General features: G+C 46.2%; 1 protein-coding gene across 1 annotated transcript; it reads left to right on the top strand.

Moving 5' to 3' along the window:
* Positions 1 to 1,246: 1,246 nt before the first annotated feature.
* On the top strand, positions 1,247 to 4,942 carry socs6a (suppressor of cytokine signaling 6a). The gene is made up of 3 exons (XM_030349237.1): positions 1,247 to 1,645; positions 2,079 to 2,148; positions 2,471 to 4,942. The coding sequence occupies exon 3, from the start codon at positions 2,494 to 2,496 to the stop codon at positions 4,195 to 4,197; it is 1,704 nt and encodes a 567-aa protein (XP_030205097.1). The 5' UTR covers positions 1,247 to 1,645; positions 2,079 to 2,148; positions 2,471 to 2,493; the 3' UTR covers positions 4,198 to 4,942.
* Positions 4,943 to 21,528: the final 16,586 nt, after the last annotated feature.

The following is a 21,528-nucleotide window of genomic DNA, read 5'->3' as shown; positions in this document are numbered from 1 at the left end:
ATCACCACTCCACTGTGCCTCCCCCCCCCTATTCTGCGCCAACACATCAAGTTAAGGCAGCCTGATGAACCCTAATAGGGCCTGGTAATTAGAGTCTTTGCAAAGAGCCTGTCTGCACAGCCACCCTAATAGCTTGGGGAGAGGCATGCCATGCACTTGACAGTGTGGAAAAAACAATGTAATGTTTGGTGCATTGTCCAAATTAGCCTGCCTGGAAGTGGTAAACACAATTTACTTTAAAACAATACTGACACTAATTAGGTAACCAATGTATCATTTCAAAGTACAAGTTTTGGCTGCTATCTCAAATAGTTGTTTCGAAAAGTCCTATGCTAATATATTCTGGAATACAGATTGGAAACATATTTTTGCATAAATGCTACGCAATGCCTGGCATTTAGAAATAATCTGTACACTAATATGTAGGGGAATTGTAAATGCTTACAATTAAATATTCTTTTATTTTTTTATTAATGTTTAGAGCGTAACCATTTGTTCTTGTCGTATGGATGGCATTATGGACCTAATGTGAAAGATGGATGAGATTAATACTTTCTTTACAAGCCTTGGTCTAAACAGATGCTCACTGTTGAAATTCGGTTTTTATTTCAAGTATTACAATTATTAAATCTGGATTTAACAAGCCATATATCAAAATACCTTGCGCACATCTGTTGTCTTTTACTAGCGGAGAAAACACCGTTTAAATTGTGGTTCATTCATGTATTTGCAGTGCATTCAAAGAATGTTAACACAAGACAAATTATAGAATATTAACTGTTTGCGTTACTTTGCTATACAGTTTATTAAGGCCATGTATTTCCAAAAAGAAAATCTTTGAGAAACAAAATAATTGCCTTGAAAAAAGGGCAGCATTGGCATCTGAAAGAAGGTGCTTAGCAACCCTTAGCCCCCTCTTCTGTAAGTGCCTGTTTACGCACCTGCAAAAGAAAATCTTCAAAATGATTTCCCACTGTGCCTGTCTGATTACTTAACAAGATACAACACCCACCTCAGCCGAAGTTGTCACTTCAAAGTGAACTGTCAAAGCAAATTAAATCAAGGGTTCCCTTCTTACAATAATTGATTTATATTACATGTTTACAAGTACCCCTCAAAGGCCAGGGTTTACATTATTCAATGGTATATAGAGATCACCAATAGTTTGTGAGTAACAACATGCAAGCTAGCCTGCTTGGGATGTATTCCCCATGCCAGGCTCTGATTGGCTGAGGGTGGATCTGCTCTCCCACAATTCAACAGGCAACAAAGGAAGAAAGCGAGAGGCCGTGAGGCTAGATTGTATTAGCTCCCAACACCAGGATAGCGCCCGCTGTCACCCCTTTGATGGCGCTTGGCATTGATGTATACATGTTTATATGCGTAAAGGGATACCAACCGCAGGGGGGGGACGGCCGTTAACCGTTGGTGAGGGCGACTGTCCGACCGCACAACAAGTATGTTCTCCAAAGCTAACCCACACGATGCTAGCTGGTTGCGTAGCCTGCTAACGGCTAGGTAGCTAAGCTAACACAAACCGTCTGGCGATCGAGCTTTTAAAGGACGTTTTCTGTAGACAAAACGAGTTTTGCTGGCACACCTGATCGTCTGACCTGACGGGACATGGCGACACCTCACGTCTAGGGTAAGACACGGTCTGGGTTTTGCTGTTTGGTTAAATCCAGTGTGGAGAGATGGTGACATCAACAACGACATGGTAGCTGCTCTGTTAGCACTGAGTTGATCAAGGATGAAGTGGTTAAGATGAGGTGACTATAGAGTGATTTGGGAGTCAGTACCTGGGCGATTGTTTCCACAGGTGCTCTCATGTCACTGTCAATATAAATGCTTGTTCTGTAAACTAAAAACGAGTCCAGTTGGTGAACTATATCCAATGTGTCCTGTCTTGTACCCATAGGCCTATAGGCTATTGCCACAACAGTGCGGGTTCAAACACCGTGGTTTAGAATCAATGAGTCTGACATATCTAATCTGACCACGAATGGGCATGTAGTTGTCACTGACTTTTCCCTGGATAACTTGATGTTTTACTGAGTATTGCTCATTTTCACTTCTAGCATCAGAGGTGAATTGGTGGAAGTGGAACCTAGCCCATCCAACTGAGTCACCATTTGCAGGCACGTAATGGTGAGTAATCAGATTACAGCTGGGTTATAACTGTAGTCTTTGGTTTGGCTGCAAATTATTAACATGTTTAATCAGTCACATGAAAGTCAGTTTTGTGTCACAAAAAGTGTAACATGCCTTTGTGAATACAAAGGAAGTATTTGCACTTGATGCTTTGATTATGAACACTGCTGTTGGTTTCATTTTGTATTGCATCAGATGCTGTCAATGTGGGTGGTACTATTACCAATGTTAATCGTTTAATGTTATTGTCTGCCAACATGTGCTTTAGAATATTTATCTTGTAATTGAATCACCAATCTGTGTGTTTCTTCGACTACAGGGTATGGCCACTCTATTACATGCATGACTAGTTCTGTGTGGCCTGATGGGAGGACACTGTGGATAGCACATTCTTCAGGATACCCGGGGAGCCGTCCCCCCCCATGCTGCCACTCGAGAGGGCCTGCCAGGATGAAGAAGATAAGCCTTAAGACCATCCGAAAGTCCCTGAACATAAAGGGCAAAGAGGAGGGCGACTTTGTCATGCTCCAGCAGCCCTCCATGACCACTGACTATTCCAAGGAGGACTCCCTCTTTGGGGGCTGTTATACTAAAGACCTCGCCGGCTGTGACCTCGGCAACGACGAGGACAAGGGGGGTCAGAACAAGGGCCGGGCCAAGAGCGAGAGTCTGATGGGCTCGCTGAAGAGGCGGCTGTCCACCAAGCAGAAGGCCAAGGTGAAGGGCGGCTCGTCGGCCGTGGGCTCCGTGGAGGACGACGACACCTTCTCGTCCGCCTCGGTGCCCATCAGCTTCAACGAGGTGAAGGCCCAGCGTCCGCTGAGGTCCTCGTCGCTGCGGAGCCACCACTACAGCCCGTCGCCGTGGCCAATCCGCTCCGTGGCCGCGGACGAGGCCTGCATCAAGATGGAGGTGAAGGTGAAAGCCATGGTCCACTCCCCCAGCCCCAGTCCCAGCCTCAACGGCGTCCGCAAGGAGTTCCACGACTTCCAGACCGAGGGCTTCTTCCAGGAGCGGGCGGAGTCCTTCAAGAGCCTCCAGCAGCAGGCGCAGAACGGGGCGCTGCACCTGAACATTGAACATGACGTGCCTGTGGTGCTGGGGCTGATGCCCCAGGACTACATCCAGTACACCTTGCCTTTAGACGAGGGAATGTACCCCGAGGGGCCTCACTCGTTTTGCCTGGACCACTCCTCCCCCATGGAGGTGGTCACGGAGGCGGAGGACGGGCTCCTTCCGCCGGACCGTGTCCAGGAGGACCTGGACCTGGTGGGCGGCCTTCCCCCGGAGCTCTACATGGAGCCCTCCGTCAACGGCCTGCTGGTGTGCCCCGCCGGTGTGATGCTGGAGGGCTCGGCGCCGGAGGTCCCGCCGCCCCTCTCTCCGCTCAGCCACCGGGAGCTCCCCAGGACTTTTTCAGGGTTCAGCTCGACGGACAGCCGGGTGGCCGAGCGTGTGAGGCATCACCTGAACTTCGACCCGCACTCCGCCCCCGGGGTGAGCCGGGTGTACGACTCGGTGCAGGCCAGCGGGCCCATGGTGGTGACCAGCCTCACGGAGGAGCTGAAGAAGCTGGCCAGGCAGGGCTGGTACTGGGGCCCCATCACCCGCTGGGAGGCCGAGGAGAAGCTGGTCAACCTGCTGGACGGATCGTTCCTGGTGCGGGACAGCTCGGACGACCGCTACCTGCTCAGCCTGAGCTTCCGCTCGCAGGGGAAGACCCTCCACACCCGCATCGAACACTCCAACGGGCGCTTCAGCTTCTACGAGCAGCCCGACGTCGAGGGCCACACGTCCATCGTGGACCTCATCGACTACTCCATCAAGGACTCGGAGAGCGGAGCCTTCTGCTACTCCAGGTCCCGCCTCCCCGGGTCCGCCACCTACCCCGTCAGACTGACCAACCCCGTGTCTCGGTTTATGCAAGTGCGCTCGCTGCAGTATCTGTGTCGCTTCGTCATCAGACAGTACACCAGGATCGACCTGATTCAGAAACTGCCTTTACCCAACAAGATGAAAGATTACCTGCAGGAGAAGCACTACTGAGGACAGGATTGTGGTAGCAATTTGCACTTTTTGGGTTCAGTTAAGAGATTTCAAACAAGGTTTACACTTCAGACGACCATTGTTTTGGGGAAGTTGGTTTTCAGTCGCCGTTTATTTGTGTCGGGGTGACTCTGTCGCTGTCCGGTCCTTTATCCCGCGGTTTCCACTTGAGTTTCTTTGCCCGGATTGGCCGCCAGCCCGTGGCTTTTCTTCGGAGAGGCCTCCGGGGAGACCATCCAGGCCGCACCATACATTACATTTAGCATGAGCATTCTGATGAGGGAACTTGTGACGCTAGCAGTCCACCTAGAACACGATAACATGTACAAAGAAAAAAGACTTTAGGTTGGTTGGAATTTTAACGACTTATGAAATTTGACTTTTTTTATGTGGCATGGTAAATATTCTGAATACTGAAGCGAGGGGGAAGCCACAATTTGGATCCCTCCCTTTTAAAATATCCTTTGGTTCCCCCCCCCCCCCCCCTGCAGACTGGTTGTGACCATTGGCACATTGTTTTGACGATGGTTTTGTGTGACACATTGTTGTCTGAGTCATCAACACTTTAAACAGTTTGTTTGTTCTGCGCTTACTGTTGACAGACACTTGCCCTCTGACACCGTTGTAAGATAACGTGAAGGGTGTTTTAATTGCTTCAATAGCCAAAGATGATCTCTGTTTTTAAATTAAAGGTTGGGTATGGGATTTGCCAAACGCCAGCAGATTAAAAAAAATACACAACTCTTATGGTCCTACCCCCTCTCCTTCAACGCTGACTGTGACTCCACCCATTCCAAGTACATGGACGTGCAATCATGCACGAGCGCGAACACAGATGCACGAGAGCGAGCCATTAGCTAGTTAGCTCCTGTAGCTACCGCAGGATAACAACAAACAGAAGCTTGCTCTGGGTCACGAGCTTTGAGTACGCGCACGAAGGGGTCACGCGGGGGGAGGGGGTGTGCAGTACGACCGTTTGACGTACTTACTCGGTGGTTCTGGAAATCATTGGCTGGAGTTTTTCGAGCCCTGCCCGTTCCACAGATGATTGACTTGTTTAAATTTTATGTCAGTACTTCTAACTCAGTGGGTTATGATAAGGATTTCAAGTAATTTTGCAAAAATTGCCAAAAAAGAGAATTCCATACCCAACCTTTAAGCTCCTCCTTGACATAGTCTTCCCTTCCTTGGACAGATGCAAGGAAAGGAAATTCACGCCCCAAGAGCCGTTACATTTTTCTTCAGCCATGTATGGCTTTGGAAAAGGTACGTCTGTTATCAGTCTCCAAGAGAATACAACATTGTATTTTATTCCTTATTCAATAACACTTTGATCATCTAGCCAATGCATGTCCTTTATTTGTTCCTTCTACATCTAGTCACTAGTAACTATTAGTATCATTTCAGTTGGGTGCCATATTATGATGTACATCTGTACCAGGGCTATACCATCTATGGTACCATGCACTTTTATTAGTAACCTACTTGAACGTAATGAAACACTAACTTCATATCTTCATGACCTGTTCCCGAGCTGCTATCGGTCAGTCAATAAGAGCCACCATCAGGCCTGGTGAAAAACCTTTCATGAAATAGGCTTAGACTTAAATGATCTGGGACGGTTTCATTGAATTGCTGAGTTGGCCCCAGACTACTCAGTGAGGGGGTTTAACCAATAATTTAGTTTTTGGCAAATGAAAAACTGGGTATAAAGTGGTATGACTGCATGTAGCCATCACCTTGAAGCAAAGGGTAGACAAGGTACCGGATACATGACGCTGCTTATATTACACTTGTGCTCTTGGGAGGACCAGCAGTGACTTGATGTATTAAGCTTTCGAAATTTTAATTAAAATGAGCAAGCAAAAGACGAGACAACAGTTTAACGGTTCCCCATTAGGAATGTTGCGAACGCTGCACCACAGCTCGGACGTGGGAAACGCCATTTCTCATGATCTGCAACGCTTGTATTTGCATGAAGTAACGGCTCAAGATTGTTAAGAACGTGCACTCGTACGCCATCTTTAAATGACTGACCATGTCGTGAGGGCTTAGGAGGACGTTCCATGTGCGCGCACAATAGCATTTACCCCACGGATGATGTAACCCATCCAGTACCCAAAAACAAAATGGACCTCTAGCCAATGAACCCAGTCCCCATGTAGGGCTGGCTCCTCCTTTCCCCCCCTCCCCCGGTGATGCTTGTATTGAGCCTGCTAGCTCCACATCACAGAACCCTAGCTGTTGTGAGCCTACGTATCGCAGGCGTTTCGCGAAAGCCAGGCCATGCCTTTTTTTTGTTTAGGGACATGACGAAACTCCAGAGTCGGCCTCATGAAAGTCATTGTATTTCACTGTCACATGTTGTTTTCAAGGGCGTTGAAATCTTTTTGTGATTGGTGTCTCTTACCCGTCGTATCCGCTCCCACCGGGCTCCACTACCCCACATATTTTTCTCTACTGGGCTGTATATTCAGAACAAAGGGAGAGCACACCGTATGCGACGCAAGTGCTTTATGCAGAGATTCTGACAGGGAAAAAAAATTGACACGCTAAGTTTGAGTATCTTTTTGTTGACATGGGTGTCCTTGAAAAGTATTTGGTAATGTCTTTCAGACAACTTTAGGTATGTTTTTCCTAGTGCATAGTTCTAGTTTTTAGAGGGTGCAGACAATGTCCAAACAAAGTCACAGTGAAGTTGGCACAGTCATTTGGATAGGAAGATTGGAAGGTGTTGCATGTTTAAAACGGCTTTGAAATATATAGGAATGAAGGATCTAGGTGTGCGTTATTGGCTGTGTAAAGGAATATTGTTTTATATTAACCAGCTGGACATTGTGTGTGCAAGAATTGTGTTTGTTTTTTTTTGCCATCGGGAGGTGTGTGTGTGTGTGATCGGGGGTTGGAGGGGGTCATATAAAAAGGATTTAGCAGTGTATGTTTGGCTGCAGTATCTATTAGGGGCTTGGTGGCCGACCGCTGATTATGTAATGCAGCACCAGTACAAACGCATTGAGACTTTTGCACTTGAAGGTTGACCTTTTTAAAAAAGAAAACACTTGGATCTTGCCTCTCCTGAGTTGTCCCGCAGAAGTTATCATTCAAATTAAAGTTACAACAGCCAAAACCTCTGGACGGAAGTGCACACTTCCTAGTAGTGACCACAGGATAATTTAGGTCGGATTATCAATCAACCAACGTCCTTTTGCTTCTTCTCATATCATCAGGAGACGCAGCGTAAAGCACCAGCATCAAACTGTAACCGCCTGCCCCCTGTTAACCCCTAGACTTTTCATTCCTCAGCCTCATCATAGCAAAGAATGTCGATCGAAGGTTAGACTGTTGCATTTATTTTTAGGTTTTCTTTAAAGCGAGTTAAAAATGTGAAAGTGAATTGTTGGTCTTTTTATTTTCTAACCCGGTGTACTTTTTAATTGTGTGTCCTGTTTTAATTTCCGTGTCCCGGCTGTTTCTAACGAGCTAGACTCCGTCGAGTACCAGACAGGGGTATCTGCTGTGATTTCAAAGTATCTAAATAGCCTGGGATTAGGGTGGCCTGTTATCCTTTAAGCGTTATTGCCTTCGACGTGTGACTTTGGAGATTGACGCTTGTTGAAAGTGCAGAAGCATTTTCAGTCCACAATGTATAGCTGATTAGCACTTAACAAGCTCTGGTATTGTTTGAACATCTCTGCAATGAAGGTATTTGTTTACTGCTATGTTTGTTGACCCCCCCCCCACCCCCCAAACACTCACCAAACCTCCACCTTTTTTTTTTCTTTCTTTTTTTTACTTTCATGGTTTGTCCTCATGATCATTTTGGTACAATTTTTAGAAACGTTATTTCATTTCAATGTGTTGTACACATTTGTGCTGCTTTCAGATATGATGGCCTTTCTTGTATTTAACAATGTGGAAATAGAATGTCACCATTTGGATCTATGTACACGACAAACACACATACACATGCACACAGACACATGACTTTGGGTATCGTTTTGGGAGAGAGGGGCAGATTTGTGAACTGTAGTCGGTAAAATGTCATCAATAGTTATTAGCTCCTCTGTATAAACCGGTCACCCCAGTTTACATTTGTTGTCCACAATTAATTTCCCAACATAGATTGTCTTTTTGTATTTTTTTTCGTTTGAAAACAAAAATCAGCCGTGATTTATTGCACATTTTGGATACAGTTAAAAAGTTTTTGTATCTGCCAATTATAAATTATAAATAAACTATATTCTGAAAAATTGCCTTAATCCGTATCCATTTTATTAGTCTGTGTATGGAATCGTGGTATTGTAAGATGAGGATGAAATCGACCCCGAAAGGGCATTTTCTGTTCGATACCTCACACGGGAAAAGGCAAGGTTTAGCAGGAGACACTTAGTTATGCTTCATTAAGAAATAGGCCTGTCTGTAAACTATCGTGTTTTTGCTAGATACCATCCCTCAGCCTACGAGCAAATGGGCCAATCTTTTACATTAGCTTGAACCTCTTCTAATGACTCCTCTTTGGGGAATAGCCAGGCACCTCTGCTGCTAACAGGCTACCGTAACCTAGCAGCAGAGAGATGTTCCCTTGGAGATCAGCAGGTGAAATACATCCATATCGACGTGGGTCTTTGGAGCAAATAACCCAGCGCTTATGTGCTGTATGTCCAAACTGCATCATTGAACGGTTTGCTATACACTGAAAAACGTGCTATTCTCTGCCATCCATCTGTCGAAAGCAACCGTTGTTATTGATCTACACTGCACAGTGTGCAGAAAGTAATGGCTTCTGTCGGCTCACACTTTACTGTCCTCTCAGAGTCGGTACAGCTGGCCAAGAGAACAGCCTCATGGTTTGGGATTACCAACAACGCTACCCTCTCCCTTCTGGGCTTCCAATTTGTGTCGACTCTGGAAAAGCACAGAGTGTGTTCTTGTGTTATATATGGAGTTGGGGGGTTGGAAGTGGGTAGGGATGGGGGGGGTAGTGGGGCTGGGGTGTCAAGTTTGGACTTGGATCTGCTGGAACATGGGCTGCATCGTGATGAGGAGGCAGGCCTTGTTAACGCTGGCGTCTGACAGGCCTCTGCAGGCATCTGAGGTGAAGATGCACAACTGTTTACACCCCTCTGCCCTGGCGAGCCATGATTTATTCATGGGGCTCACTGGTGGTCTTGTGTCATATGGTGATGCCTTCATCATGAAAGACCTTATCGCTGCCTTCAGCTCTCTTTGTTTTGCTTTTCGTTTTGGAAAGATTTTATATTCCCGCTATTTCAAATGCTTATTTCCAGCAAAGGTTTTGTTCGATTTTTGGGGGATTTTTTATTTATTTTTGCCTAAGAATGTGTAACATGAAACGATGTGACACTACCTCATCTTATTTGCAAACTTTGCTGTAATATTCCCAGGGTTCTCCTCACCAGCTCCGAATGGCTGTAACCCAGGCTGCTGCTTTCAGTCCTTCATGGTAATTCGTGCCATTCGACAAAAATAAAAATAAAAAGGGAAAGTCAGTATGCTGCTGTCTCAGCACACGGTGTGAACTCTCGTATTATGTTCCTTTTGCTCACAGCTTCCAGTCGTTTCACCACACAGAAATACGAATAGAGTAAACGCCGTCGATATTTAACCGGGAAACTACATCAAATATAATCAGAGACGCTGTGTGCGTTTCTTAAAGTCCATAATATCAACACCAAAGCGCTCGTTTGTGAGCAAATCTCCTCCCCAGTGCTCCTTGGTTGGAAACTGTTTATGCGGGAGAATTCATCCGTCACACGTCTCCCCGTCTCAGATTGATGGCTCGGTCCTGCCATCTGCTGCACTGCATGGTGCGCTCATTTGTCACCTACAAACAGGGCTGACGGAGACAGCTCGAATTACCCGGCAAACATATATATCGCTTTAAATTGACATGCCAGCAAAACATTGGTGGGTCTAGCTGGTAACGACGGAGCTCCAGGTCACCCTGCTGCTAACAGATGTCTCTCACACTCCCGGCGAAAGTTTCTGGCTCTATTAGCGCTTGTGATCTCATGCCAGCCGTGCCTCGCACCACCGGGACCCACTCCTTGCCCCATTTATCATGCATTAGTTGTCCCTCAACCTCAATTAGCCTGGTTGGAGCAGGGATGGCCTTCATCTTCATCAAGCTCCCGAACCCAAACCATGCAGGCCCCGTCCTAGACCTCCGTGGTGACGGTGGGGGGGCAAGAGCCAGGCTCCGTCTGCGCCGGGGTTATCTCAGGCTTTAAACGGTTGTCGTTCGGAATGTTAGGTTTCCAATTGGTAGTAGGTAGTGTTGTTCCGTGCGATACCGATGCCGGTAGTGTCGGAATCTCTCCGATAATACAATGCTAGATGTTGTATCGGTATATACTCTTCATCGGACGATACTCAAGTTCAGGAATCGGAATTGGTATCGGGAAGTAAACAGTGGCATCGAACATCTCTAGTAGTAGATATTCTAATCAAGTCGTTCGCTTTATGAAGCTGCTAAGCTAGCTCCATGTTCCAGAGTAGCCAACCACTGGGAACTCTTAAGAGACAAATCCATGTTTCAGGGTATCATACCACCGGGTACCGGTATTGGCGTAGCGCTTAGCCTGAGTTAAATGGAATTTTAAATTCGATCAAAATGGCGTCCATAAGCGAGTGTGCGTGTGTGTGTGTGTATCGAATTACAGACTTAAGTGTATACACGCCGGGAGATACATAAGAACAGATTAATAAAGACGGGGTGAAATCAGACATCTGGTAACGGCCACCGGGGCAACATAATACCCTGCCTTACTCCACTCTGCCCCCTCTGCCACATCAATAATGTTCTCCCTCAGTCCTCTCCCTCCATCTCTCTCTGTCTCCCTCCATCTCTCTCCATCCCTCTCCCTCCCTCTCCCTCCCTCTCCCTCCATCTCTCTCCATCCCCCTCCCCCATCCCTCCGTCTCCCTCCACCTCCCCTCACACAGTGTGTGTGCTGGACTGGAGGAGGGGCCGTGTGGCGGGGGGGGGGGGGGGGGGGGGGGGGGGGGGGGGCGAGCTCCTGAACAGGTGGCTTCCGTCAGGAAGTGGATGACGAGTGTTGCAGAGTGTGAGTTTTGCATCCATTCCTCAGGGAGTTCCTGGGAGTCAGCCCTTCCACGGTGATCCAAGAGGCCCGGGGAGAGCGGGATGAAATGAGAACAGGTGGCGGCGTGTCACTTCCTCCGGCGACGTGATTCCCACCAGCTCTCGGAGATAGGGGCGTGGCCCATGCTTTAGTGTTGCTATGGCTCAACCGCTAATCTCCAACATAGCACTCGTTATTCAGCTTCTAAAAAATTGTGATTTGTATGACTGTGTGATGCTGTATGACTGCCGAAGTTCTTTTGCGCATCATGCTTTTGGCGACTGTTTTAGCATTATAGTCTTTTGGCACACTTTTATTTTTTTTTAAAGAAAACCCTTAGCCTACAACCCTTAAATAAAATGTGTTTTTGACTATTTAACACGAGTTACAAGCGCTTTAATATGTCCATGGTTCCAAGGGACCATGGCTCCTCCCACAATCAAGATGCTGCACGGTAATTAAAACCTCGCATATCACTGAGTGCGCAGTCATGTTTGCTTCGTCCCATTTCCGTCTCTCAGCGACACCGAATGAGCTCCGAGTGACGCGACGCGGCAGCGTGAGCTTCGGCTACACTGGCTCGCTCCTTTCATAATACCCGCAGGCAGGGTCGGTGATACGACGCGCACCGTCCGTCAGGCCATCGAGCGACGCTGGGCCCCCCCGACCCACCCCTTCCCAAACATACGAGGAGTCGTGCCCCTGAAACATGGTGCGTATTGTGTGGAATGCTCAATGACTGTCAATGACATGTTAATATTTGCAAGGCAGCCTACTGAGTGATGTTAACAAGGTTAACATTATTGATCAATTTCAATTAAAACGGCAGAAAATGAAACATGAATCTGACCTTAAAGGGACTCTCACCTTTGTTGCATTTGAGAATTACAGCACATTCAAATCATCCCGCCTTCCTCCAATGCCCCACCCCCTAAGCGTTATTTTTTAGAGTACAAAACTAAGCGTTATTTTTTTTTTGAGTACTGTAACGACCTCGCCGGTGACATAATGATGTCGAGTCATTAGTAGTTGAAGGTAGTTTTAATGAACCAAAACCAGGTCACTGAAACCCGTAACATTGTAACCAACGGCAGAAAACCGACACAAAACAAACCCCGGTTACCCCGGCAACCCCCAACACGGTCTCACTCGCGTGCAGGCCCCCACCCTCCTGTTCTTCCAAGGCCCTCCCCCAGCTGACCTAATGATTCGCCCCCACGCTGATTGACAAGAAGAACATTACAATACATGCACATAGAACAACTGGCATAGCGGACAACGAAATATAATGTAACACATAACACAAACTATTTAACTGTCCCAGGGTCGCTACAGTACAAAAGTTCTAGACTCCCATGGGTTATGTTTAGACTCCCATGGGTTATGTTTAGACTCCCAGGGGTCATAATATCTACCAGGGGTCTAGTAAACAAGAAATTTAGCAGGTGGCTCACTGTAATTTTATGGGCTTCGTGTGATACCGTTTTGAGGCCCCATGTTGAAGGACAGTGGTCCCACTGAGTATAAGAAAGGTGTATGAGCATTACAAACAGAGTAGCGGGACAACGTAGCGTCTGAGGCCGAAATGGGTCCCCAAATCGGACTGAATGGTGCGGTTGGGTGCCAACGGTCCGGAGGTCTTCCTGTAGCTCCAGAGTAGCGGGACAACGTCGCATCTGAGTCCGAAATGGGTCCCGTAATCGGACTGAGTGGTGCGGTTGGGTGCCAACGGTCTGGAGGTCTTCCTGTAGCTCCAGAGTAGAGGGACAACGTCGCGTCTGAGTCCGAAATGGGTCCCGTAATCGGACTGAGTGGTGCGGTTGGGTGCCAACGGTCTGGAGGTCTTCCTGTAGCTCCAGAGTAGAGGGACAACGTCGCGTCTGAGTCCGAAATGGGTCCCGTAATCGGACTGAGTGGTGCGGTTGGGTGCCAACGGTCTGGAGGTCTTCCTGTAGCTGTAGAGTAGCGGGACAACGTCGCGTCTGAGTCCGAAATGGGTCCCGTAATCGGACTGAGTGGTGTGGTTGGGTGCCAACGGTCTGGAGGTCTTCCCGGAGCTCCAGAGTAGCGGGACAACTTCGCGTCTGAGGCCGAATCGGGTCCCCTTGTCGGACTGAATGGTGCAGTTGGTGGCCAACAGTCTGGAGGTCTTCCTGAGGCTCCAGAGGAGGGTAACTCTGTGAGTCTGAGTCCGAGATGAGTCCCCTAATCGGACTGAATGGTGCAGTTTCAGTACGCCGTGGACCACTTTGGTCTGCCATCGTCAGTCGCTACGGTCGCTACTCGCTACTGTCTGCCGTGGAATCAAAACAAACCCTCTAGTTGAGGACGCGCCTTGATGACGCGGGCCCGAATGCGCCACAAGAAGCAGACGGAAAACCTTATATATCCATGCAGCAAACAGACAGGTCTGTCGGCCAATAAGGTCATTCGGTCCGAAGAATTTTATTGGTTGAAGTTTTCACTAAATATTATGAGAGTAAAATAATTGTTTGTTTTTACTCCTGGTGGGTCTGTCTTGCATATTAGAGTGTTATTACCTTATTAATACCAATTTAACCTTATCCAAAAAAAGTGTAAAAATGCAACAAAGGTAAGAGTCCCTTTAAGGACAAGACTGACAGTAAAATCGAAAATGTAAATATGTGTGGTTTATTTAAGAAAAAGAAAAAAACAACAAGTGGGATTTATCAAACAGGAACAGCTTGGGGAGTGTCTTTGACATGTTAATTCATGGGTTATAATTATGGAAACTTTTACAGAAGTTTAATCTCCTGCTCGAGCCAGGGCTCTTTACATATTGTCTCTGAACGTCCGTCACCTTAATCACTTCAGGTTCATGGGCTCTCTTGGAATCCTCACACATTACCTGTGTTTCTTCGGTGTCATAAGGAGATACTGGGTTCATATCGACTACCCTATGGTGTCTACCCTCTGCCCTGTGACAGCAGCAAGAACAGGCTTGTATCTTCACACTGTGGTCTGGTGGTAATCCAACACTCAGATTATATCTCCTTCATATACACTGTAGTACACAAGGCACTAGAAATACATATCTTGGACTACAATGAGACCATGTCTGTTTCTGTAGGTTTCTTGTAGAATTGTGAGACTCAAGGAAATAAGGATTGGTGTTACAGTTGACCCAAAAGGCCGGCAACACGAATAATAGCCTTTACATATATCTTGAGGATTAAATGAAAAAAGAAGGGCGTGTCAAGTGTGTGCTTATTATTGATTTTGTTATTATGACGATGATGACGCAGATTATTATAATAATAATTATTAGCAATAGTAGTAGTATACCAACATATGTCTATATGACTGTTTTGTTATGTGGAACACAACAGTAACTAACAATAGCCCTTGTTAGTGCTGATAGTATGCCTCTGTTCGTCATTGTGGGAAACTCAAAGTTATAACCTCACATCGCCCCACACAGAAGAGCCTGGATGACGTTTCTATTGGCTCAGCCACACTCCCACAGAGACCATTGTCACCGTTTATTTATATTCCTAGTGTCAACACCGTACCTACTGCAGTCACACACACGCATAAACACACGCAGACGCACACAAAACACACACACAAGAACGCATGCACACATACACACACACACACACACACACACACACACACACACACACACACACACACACACACACACACACACACACACACACACACACACACACACACACACACACACTGGGCCAGACGGGATGAGTGTCTCATTTTACAATATCACGTCTCCTTGCTGTAAGAACCCTCTGATTATTACACCTGCTTTTGAATGCGAGCTCATTGTCTTCCTAAACAATGCCTGTAATATTGACTCACTCCTATTGACTAACAGTTCCCAACACGACTTTATATTCAATATCAGCGGACAGCGGAGCATCAATAGAACAAGGCAACACGCTGGTTATTATTATGATCTGGTGTTTCGTTAAGTTCCCCGAGGCAGCGATCACACCATTGTTCTAATGGCTGTCGATCGGGCTTCATCTCCCAACACGGACCCTGTCTGGGGAATATCAGACGTACTGTAAAGGAGGTCTGATTTGTAGTCTGTCTCCTCCTTGGGTCCACATGCCCTTCTGAATCCTGGCCTTTTGATGGAGGAGATCAGAGGAGGAAGCCCGGCTCTCTAACGCTGATGTAAATCTATACAAACACACACACTTGTAGTTGGCTCAGACACAGGCCCGGGGGGATATCTTTAAAGGGCCGATATGAATCGAAGGACTTCTGGCGAGAAAGAAAACGTCTGTGGCGGACATTGTTGAGGAGAGAGTCTGCGGGAGGAATTGTGTTTTCAATAGACTCGCCTTTGTATGGATTTTTTTTTTTTTTATGGTTTGTTAATAATACATAGTTTAACTTTCAGTCGCTGGGTCTAGTATTGATGTGTTCATTACCTTGAATTAAACATATATAACTACCATTCTTTTTTTGTTGTAAGAAAGTCGTTTTGAAGGTAAATCAATAGGAGGTTGCCTGACTGCTAATCATGTGACTATGGGCCTCTCTGTGTTGTTGCTAATGCTACGATGCTACGTCCCTCGTTAGAGCTTAGCTAACCTCGGCTCAAGCCATCCTATGCTATGACAGAACCTCTGGGAGGGAACGGCAAAGAGCCTGGGCCGGAAACCAACACCTGAAGGGGCAGAGGTATGCCTTGTTACCTGTTTCATAGGGGAGATATTTTACTGAGGAGAATCTCCTTTGTGCGCGTAGAGGAAGCTTTCAGAAGGGGGTTTCTAAAGTGGCCAGTCTACACCGTGTTGATTTGAAACCTAAACAGACATTCTCTTGACCGTTTACGAGGGCTTGCATAGCTTTTGTTCTCAGTTAATCGCCAATTATGCCACATCATGAAGCGAAACATAGCAAAACGGCCAGTTCACCCAAATGTGAGCTCAACTGCCATCAGTCTTTACTAATCTAAAGTCTGATTAGGAGACAAGAGCTTAGACAATGTGGTTTATATTATCTCTGGGGGGGTGCCCACCATTCCTCTGAATACATGGCTACACAAATCCATCCCTCTACCTCCTTGTTCCATCTGTCTCCCCCCCCCCCCCTCCCCTACAGCGAGACTGTCTGGTTAAAGAATCATTAATTCCTGTTTCATAAGCGTTCCTCCGCCGCTAATGTTTCTCGGCTGTGGCTGTGAGTCAGTCCGCCGATGCCTCATGCCTTCTGTCCTACTTCTGCTCCCCCACCTTTATCCACGCCGAGGAGGGAGCAAGGAGGGAAATGCTCTTTTAATCTCTGTCCGCATACAGAGGTGTGGGAGTGTGCGGTCCAAACGTCGTTCCCATTCATAATTCAGACTCCTGGACTTTAATGGTGTCTCCCAATCCTGTAATACTGTGCCCCCCCCCCCCCCCGTCGCCCCCCACAGCCCCCCTTCAATTGTTTCCAGTTTGTAAATAATGTAAAGCAGTCCTGATGAATAAAAGTCGCTGGTGGCCGATGCAATAGTAATGAGGCTGGGGAGTCGGCTAAAGCAAAACTGAAATAATTCTGTTTGAGGAGAACGATTAAATATCCACATCTGGGATGTGCGTGCTGCTAGAATGTGTTAGTTTATTTATTCATCTCGCTAACTGTCAGGGTTCTGAAGATTGGCTGAGTTGTTTAACTTTAACACGATGCGGAATGAGAGGGAGACAATACGCAACAAGCTGGCCCGGGAAGATAAATGATCAGCATGCGCAACGCAAACACACACTCCCACACACACTCACTCACACACAGGCACACATAACCACACACACATAGACAAACTAAGGCTGAGGCGCACAAAGGCAGACACACACATGCAACCCCAGACACACACACACACACACACACACACACACACACACACACACACACACACACACACACACAGTCTCAGACTGATGCATTCACACATACACACTGACGCACAACATAACAATTTGGCAAAACCCAACATTTGATTCTATTAGTTTTATTTCTTAATTAATTCTCATTGCTGATAGTGTTTCTGCACACACAGATCTCATTGCTATAATAAAACAACGGCTGCCGAGGAGACACTCAGACTAACCCCCTCCTGGTGAATCACCTGCTCTTGGTTATAGACGCACAGTTATGGCCTTTATATTTAGAAGCACTTAATCATTTCTCCTACTTCTTTGATTCCACTCCAAACAGTTTAGGGTAAAGGTCGCCGAGAAGAGCACCTTCAAATCAGGCCGTAAGCCCCCAGCGCTGGAGATGATTGGTGCGTTGAGTGGACCCTCGCCAGACTCCCAGCGGGAATCAGGCAGCGAGACATGAGGTACCTTTAGCTTTCGGTTTTTGTTTGCTTGTTTGTTGTTTATTGATGTTGTTTTTCAAATGGAGAATAGGAATCCTTTTTATATTAGGGAAGGGTACATTGCATGTTTTTTTTGTGAATTCATATGGTTAGGGTTAGGGTTGATATTTGTTGTCCATGGGTCATTTAAAATGGGTCACTCTGTATACATTATTGTCCTTGCATAGAAAGTATAATGGACCAATATTTTAAACATCAATACTGCAATACATATTTCACATGTAAGCTTTATAATGTAACCTAATACCTCCAGTTGTACTGCTAAATAAACTGAGTACACGCAGTGGTTTTAATGTCGATGAATGTTTCACCATTATGGTTCCAGCCATAGTTAAAGTGACCACTAGATGTCCTTGTTCAGCAAGTGATTCTGCGTTTCATATATAATAACAAACCAAACCACCAACCCTTTGACCGAATAAATCTCTTCTAATATCAGAAAAATGGAAATTCAGCAGCTCCAGACTGAAGCTGTGATATAATAATGACGTGGAACACTTCGAAGGAGGTTCCAAAGGCTGTTTATACTGTGTTTATACCAGTTATCCACTTAAACGCTTTTCTTTGTTTGGTAATCTCCCTTCTTACCTCTATCCATCACCCTGTCTCATCAAAGCTAATATCTCGGGTATTTATAGAGGAAGGGAGAAGGAGGAGCACCTATCTCAAAGGGATCTTATCCTGTGCTGTGCTCCATGTACCAACACAGCGCACAGTTCACGATGACAGATGGCAGAGACCAATCTCTGCTTTCAGCTGCAGACCTATTCACTTGTATGGTGTATGTGGAGAGCATTTTTGATATACTATATAAATATATATATATATGCACAAAACTTGTTTTTTCCATACAGAATATAAACACGAAACCTTATTTACAGTAAACACAAGTTTAACGTGTTGAAGCGTACGAAAATGCCAACATTTCTGTTGAGTTATCATGATTATTTGTGGCTTGAATTAATCTTGGTCAGCGACTGTTGTCATATGTAATTTTCAAGGTGGCCTTTGAATGATTTAAGTTGTGTTTTGCAACAGTTTTTAAAGGAACATATTTCATAAGAGGATCTACTCTACATAAATCTATGCCTACATGTCTACCATGTTTCTACCACATGTTGAACCAACCTATTACATTCAAACAAGGACACTATTTAAGCTGATTGGAAGAGGAAATATGAAACTAAATAATCTCTCAAAGCTAAATACATACTATAACCAAATTTAAAAATACTTTAATATGATATTCATATAATGCTCAGGCAAGCTTTCCACACCTCATCTAATTTATTCCCTGTGAATATGACCTTCACGATTAAACAAAGAAAAAAAACTTTACGGAATTTAATTTGTTGCATTTTACACTGAAGTCATGACCCATTGCGTCCCAATAACTAATGCATACAAATTACCATTCACACAAAAGACTCTCCACCCATGGTGAGACAAAAAAGGAATCTCTGTTTATTTCACCTTTGTGTCAGGTGCCCTTATGCCTGTTTTGTTCTTTCACAACACCTCTATATATTGAGTTGGGGGATAGCAGATCAATGATACCTTAAGTCGTCAGTGTTCTCAGGATGGCCCTTGCCTGATTTGTCTTATTATTGATATTTTTTAATATATTGATTGTTTATTATATTTTATGAACTCCATTTAAAAATAGAGTAAATGTGCACTAGGTGCAGTGTAAGGAATGGATATGGTTGGAATCACAAAGGTCAAATAAATACACAAATAAATAGATAAAAAAAAGATGGTGGATCTAGTCTCTGTTGCTGCAGTGGAGCAGACGAGAGAGAGAGAGAGAGAGAGAGAGAGAGAGAGAGAGAGAGAGAGAGAGAGAGAGAGAGAGAGAGAGAGAGAGAGAGAGAGAGAGAGAGAGAGAGAGAGAGAGAGAGAGAGAGAGAGAGAGAGAGAGAGAGAGAGAGAGAGAGAGAGAGAGAGAGAGAATGAAATGTGGAGCAGACGTGGGCGGTATTTAAAACGGCGGTGCGAATAAATAAATAAATAAAAGATGATATAAATATATAAATAAACACTATCTACATCAGGGGATGTGATAGATATCTGTTGCGAGACGAATTCCAAATTCCAAGCGAATGGAGGAGCTGTTTAATTTAAGAGTTTAGCCTTGGGATAAAGACGTGACTCTAAGATCCCGGGTTTGTTCTTGTACAACAGAGCGCTCTGGCGGCCTTGGTGCGAGGTCTGGCTGTGATTGTAACAGTAATCCATAGTGTTTTCAAATGCTCATAGGTTAAAAAGCAGAGACCACCACCACGCCGCCATGTACCATTACACAAAATGTCCCCTCGCTTGTAATGTGCATTTTTTTATAAAACACTTCCCGCCTTGTTATTGACGTCGACGTGTTCCCTCCATAGAAAGGACTTCTTTCTTTGCCATGCCGTGGATTTCTCCCTTTCCCTACGATGCGACTATCCAAGACAATACACAGCTCATCATTACTCTGAAAAACCTCCTGTGATGGCGTGTCAAAGTTTACGTTAACACATTATTGTCTGCTCTTTTAAGCACCCACACCATCTTGACGGTATAAATTACCGTTCTGTATAATACTTAACAGCTGTTGCAACTTTAAACAATATGACGACTACTAATATTGATACTGCTACAATATAATGAAAATAACCACGATACAGTTTTACAGCACACTCAAACAGACATCTGTAGAAGTCCTAACTCTATTGATGCAGATAGCAGCATAAAGCCGCCGAAGGCATGCATATTTCAGGAACCCATTTGAGCACTCACAGACAAACGCAGCCTTTTGCCCAACACTAAGTACACACAGTCGAAGAGTGGAACTTGTAAATACAGATAGGCTGATGGTAATCCAGTCAAACAAGCATAATTGAACACAGGACTCGTGGGGGTATTGCGTCTGTGTAGTGTGTGTAGTGTGTGTAGTGTGTGTGTGTGTGTGTGTGTGTGTGTGTGTGTGTGTGTGTGTGTGTGTGTGTGTGTGTGTGTGTGTGTGTGTGTGTGTGTTTGCGTGTGATACAGTGTCTCTGTGACATGTGTGTTTGTGTGTGTAATGTGTGTTCGCAGCAACCCGTACCACGCGCCAACTACACAACGGTATCGGCGCACACTTCACTAGACTAAACGACACAAACGACACTGATCGGTTCAAGCCGATACAATCAACAACAGAACAACAGCTGTCTGTCACGCCTCCACCTGGAGGAACCCTCAAAGCCCAGCCTCCATCAGCCTCCATCAGCCTCCATCAGCCTCCATCAGCCTCCATCAGCCTCCATCACCCTCCACCTGCCTCCATCAGCCTCCACCTGCCTCGACCAGCCTCCATCAGCCTCCACCTGCCTCCATCAGCCTCCATCAGCCTCCACCTGCCTCCATCAGCCTCCATCAGCCTCCATCAGCCTCCACCTGCCTCCATCAGCCTCCATCAGCCTCCATCAGCCTCCATCACCCTCCACCTGCCTCCATCAGCCTCCACCTGCCTCCACCAGCCTCCATCAGCCTCCACCTGCCTCCATCAGCCTCCATCAGCCTCCATCAGCCTCCACCTGCCCCCATCATCCCATGGCCGGTAATCCTCCAGGGGGGGAGTGTGAGGAAGGAATGGGGAGGGGGGGGAGGGGTGCTGGAGATGTCCTCTGAAGCCTTGTGGCCGGCGTCCCAGCCGGTTCTCCGCGGCCCCAGCTGGCTCCCACCACTTGCCGGTCTGACCCCTCTCCCTCTTGGCAGGCCGGGCCGATGGGTAGAGAGGGTGGAGCGGGTGGAGCGGGTGGAGCGGGCTGAAGGATATTAGAGGGTTTGGAGATGGGCGTCCGACGCGCCAACTCGGACCCGTGTCCGCTTGGAGGAGGGGGAGGAGGG

Source organism: Gadus morhua, chromosome 23 (assembly GCF_902167405.1).
Source record: "Gadus morhua chromosome 23, gadMor3.0, whole genome shotgun sequence".
In the NCBI taxonomy this organism is placed as follows: Eukaryota; Metazoa; Chordata; class Actinopteri; order Gadiformes; family Gadidae; genus Gadus; species Gadus morhua.
This window is presented reverse-complemented; position numbering and strand designations above follow the sequence as displayed.

Coding starts and splice junctions, on each gene's coding strand:
- socs6a (XM_030349237.1), top strand. CDS start 2,494: ATGACTAGTTCTGTGTGGCCTGATGGGAGGACACTGTGGATAGCACAT.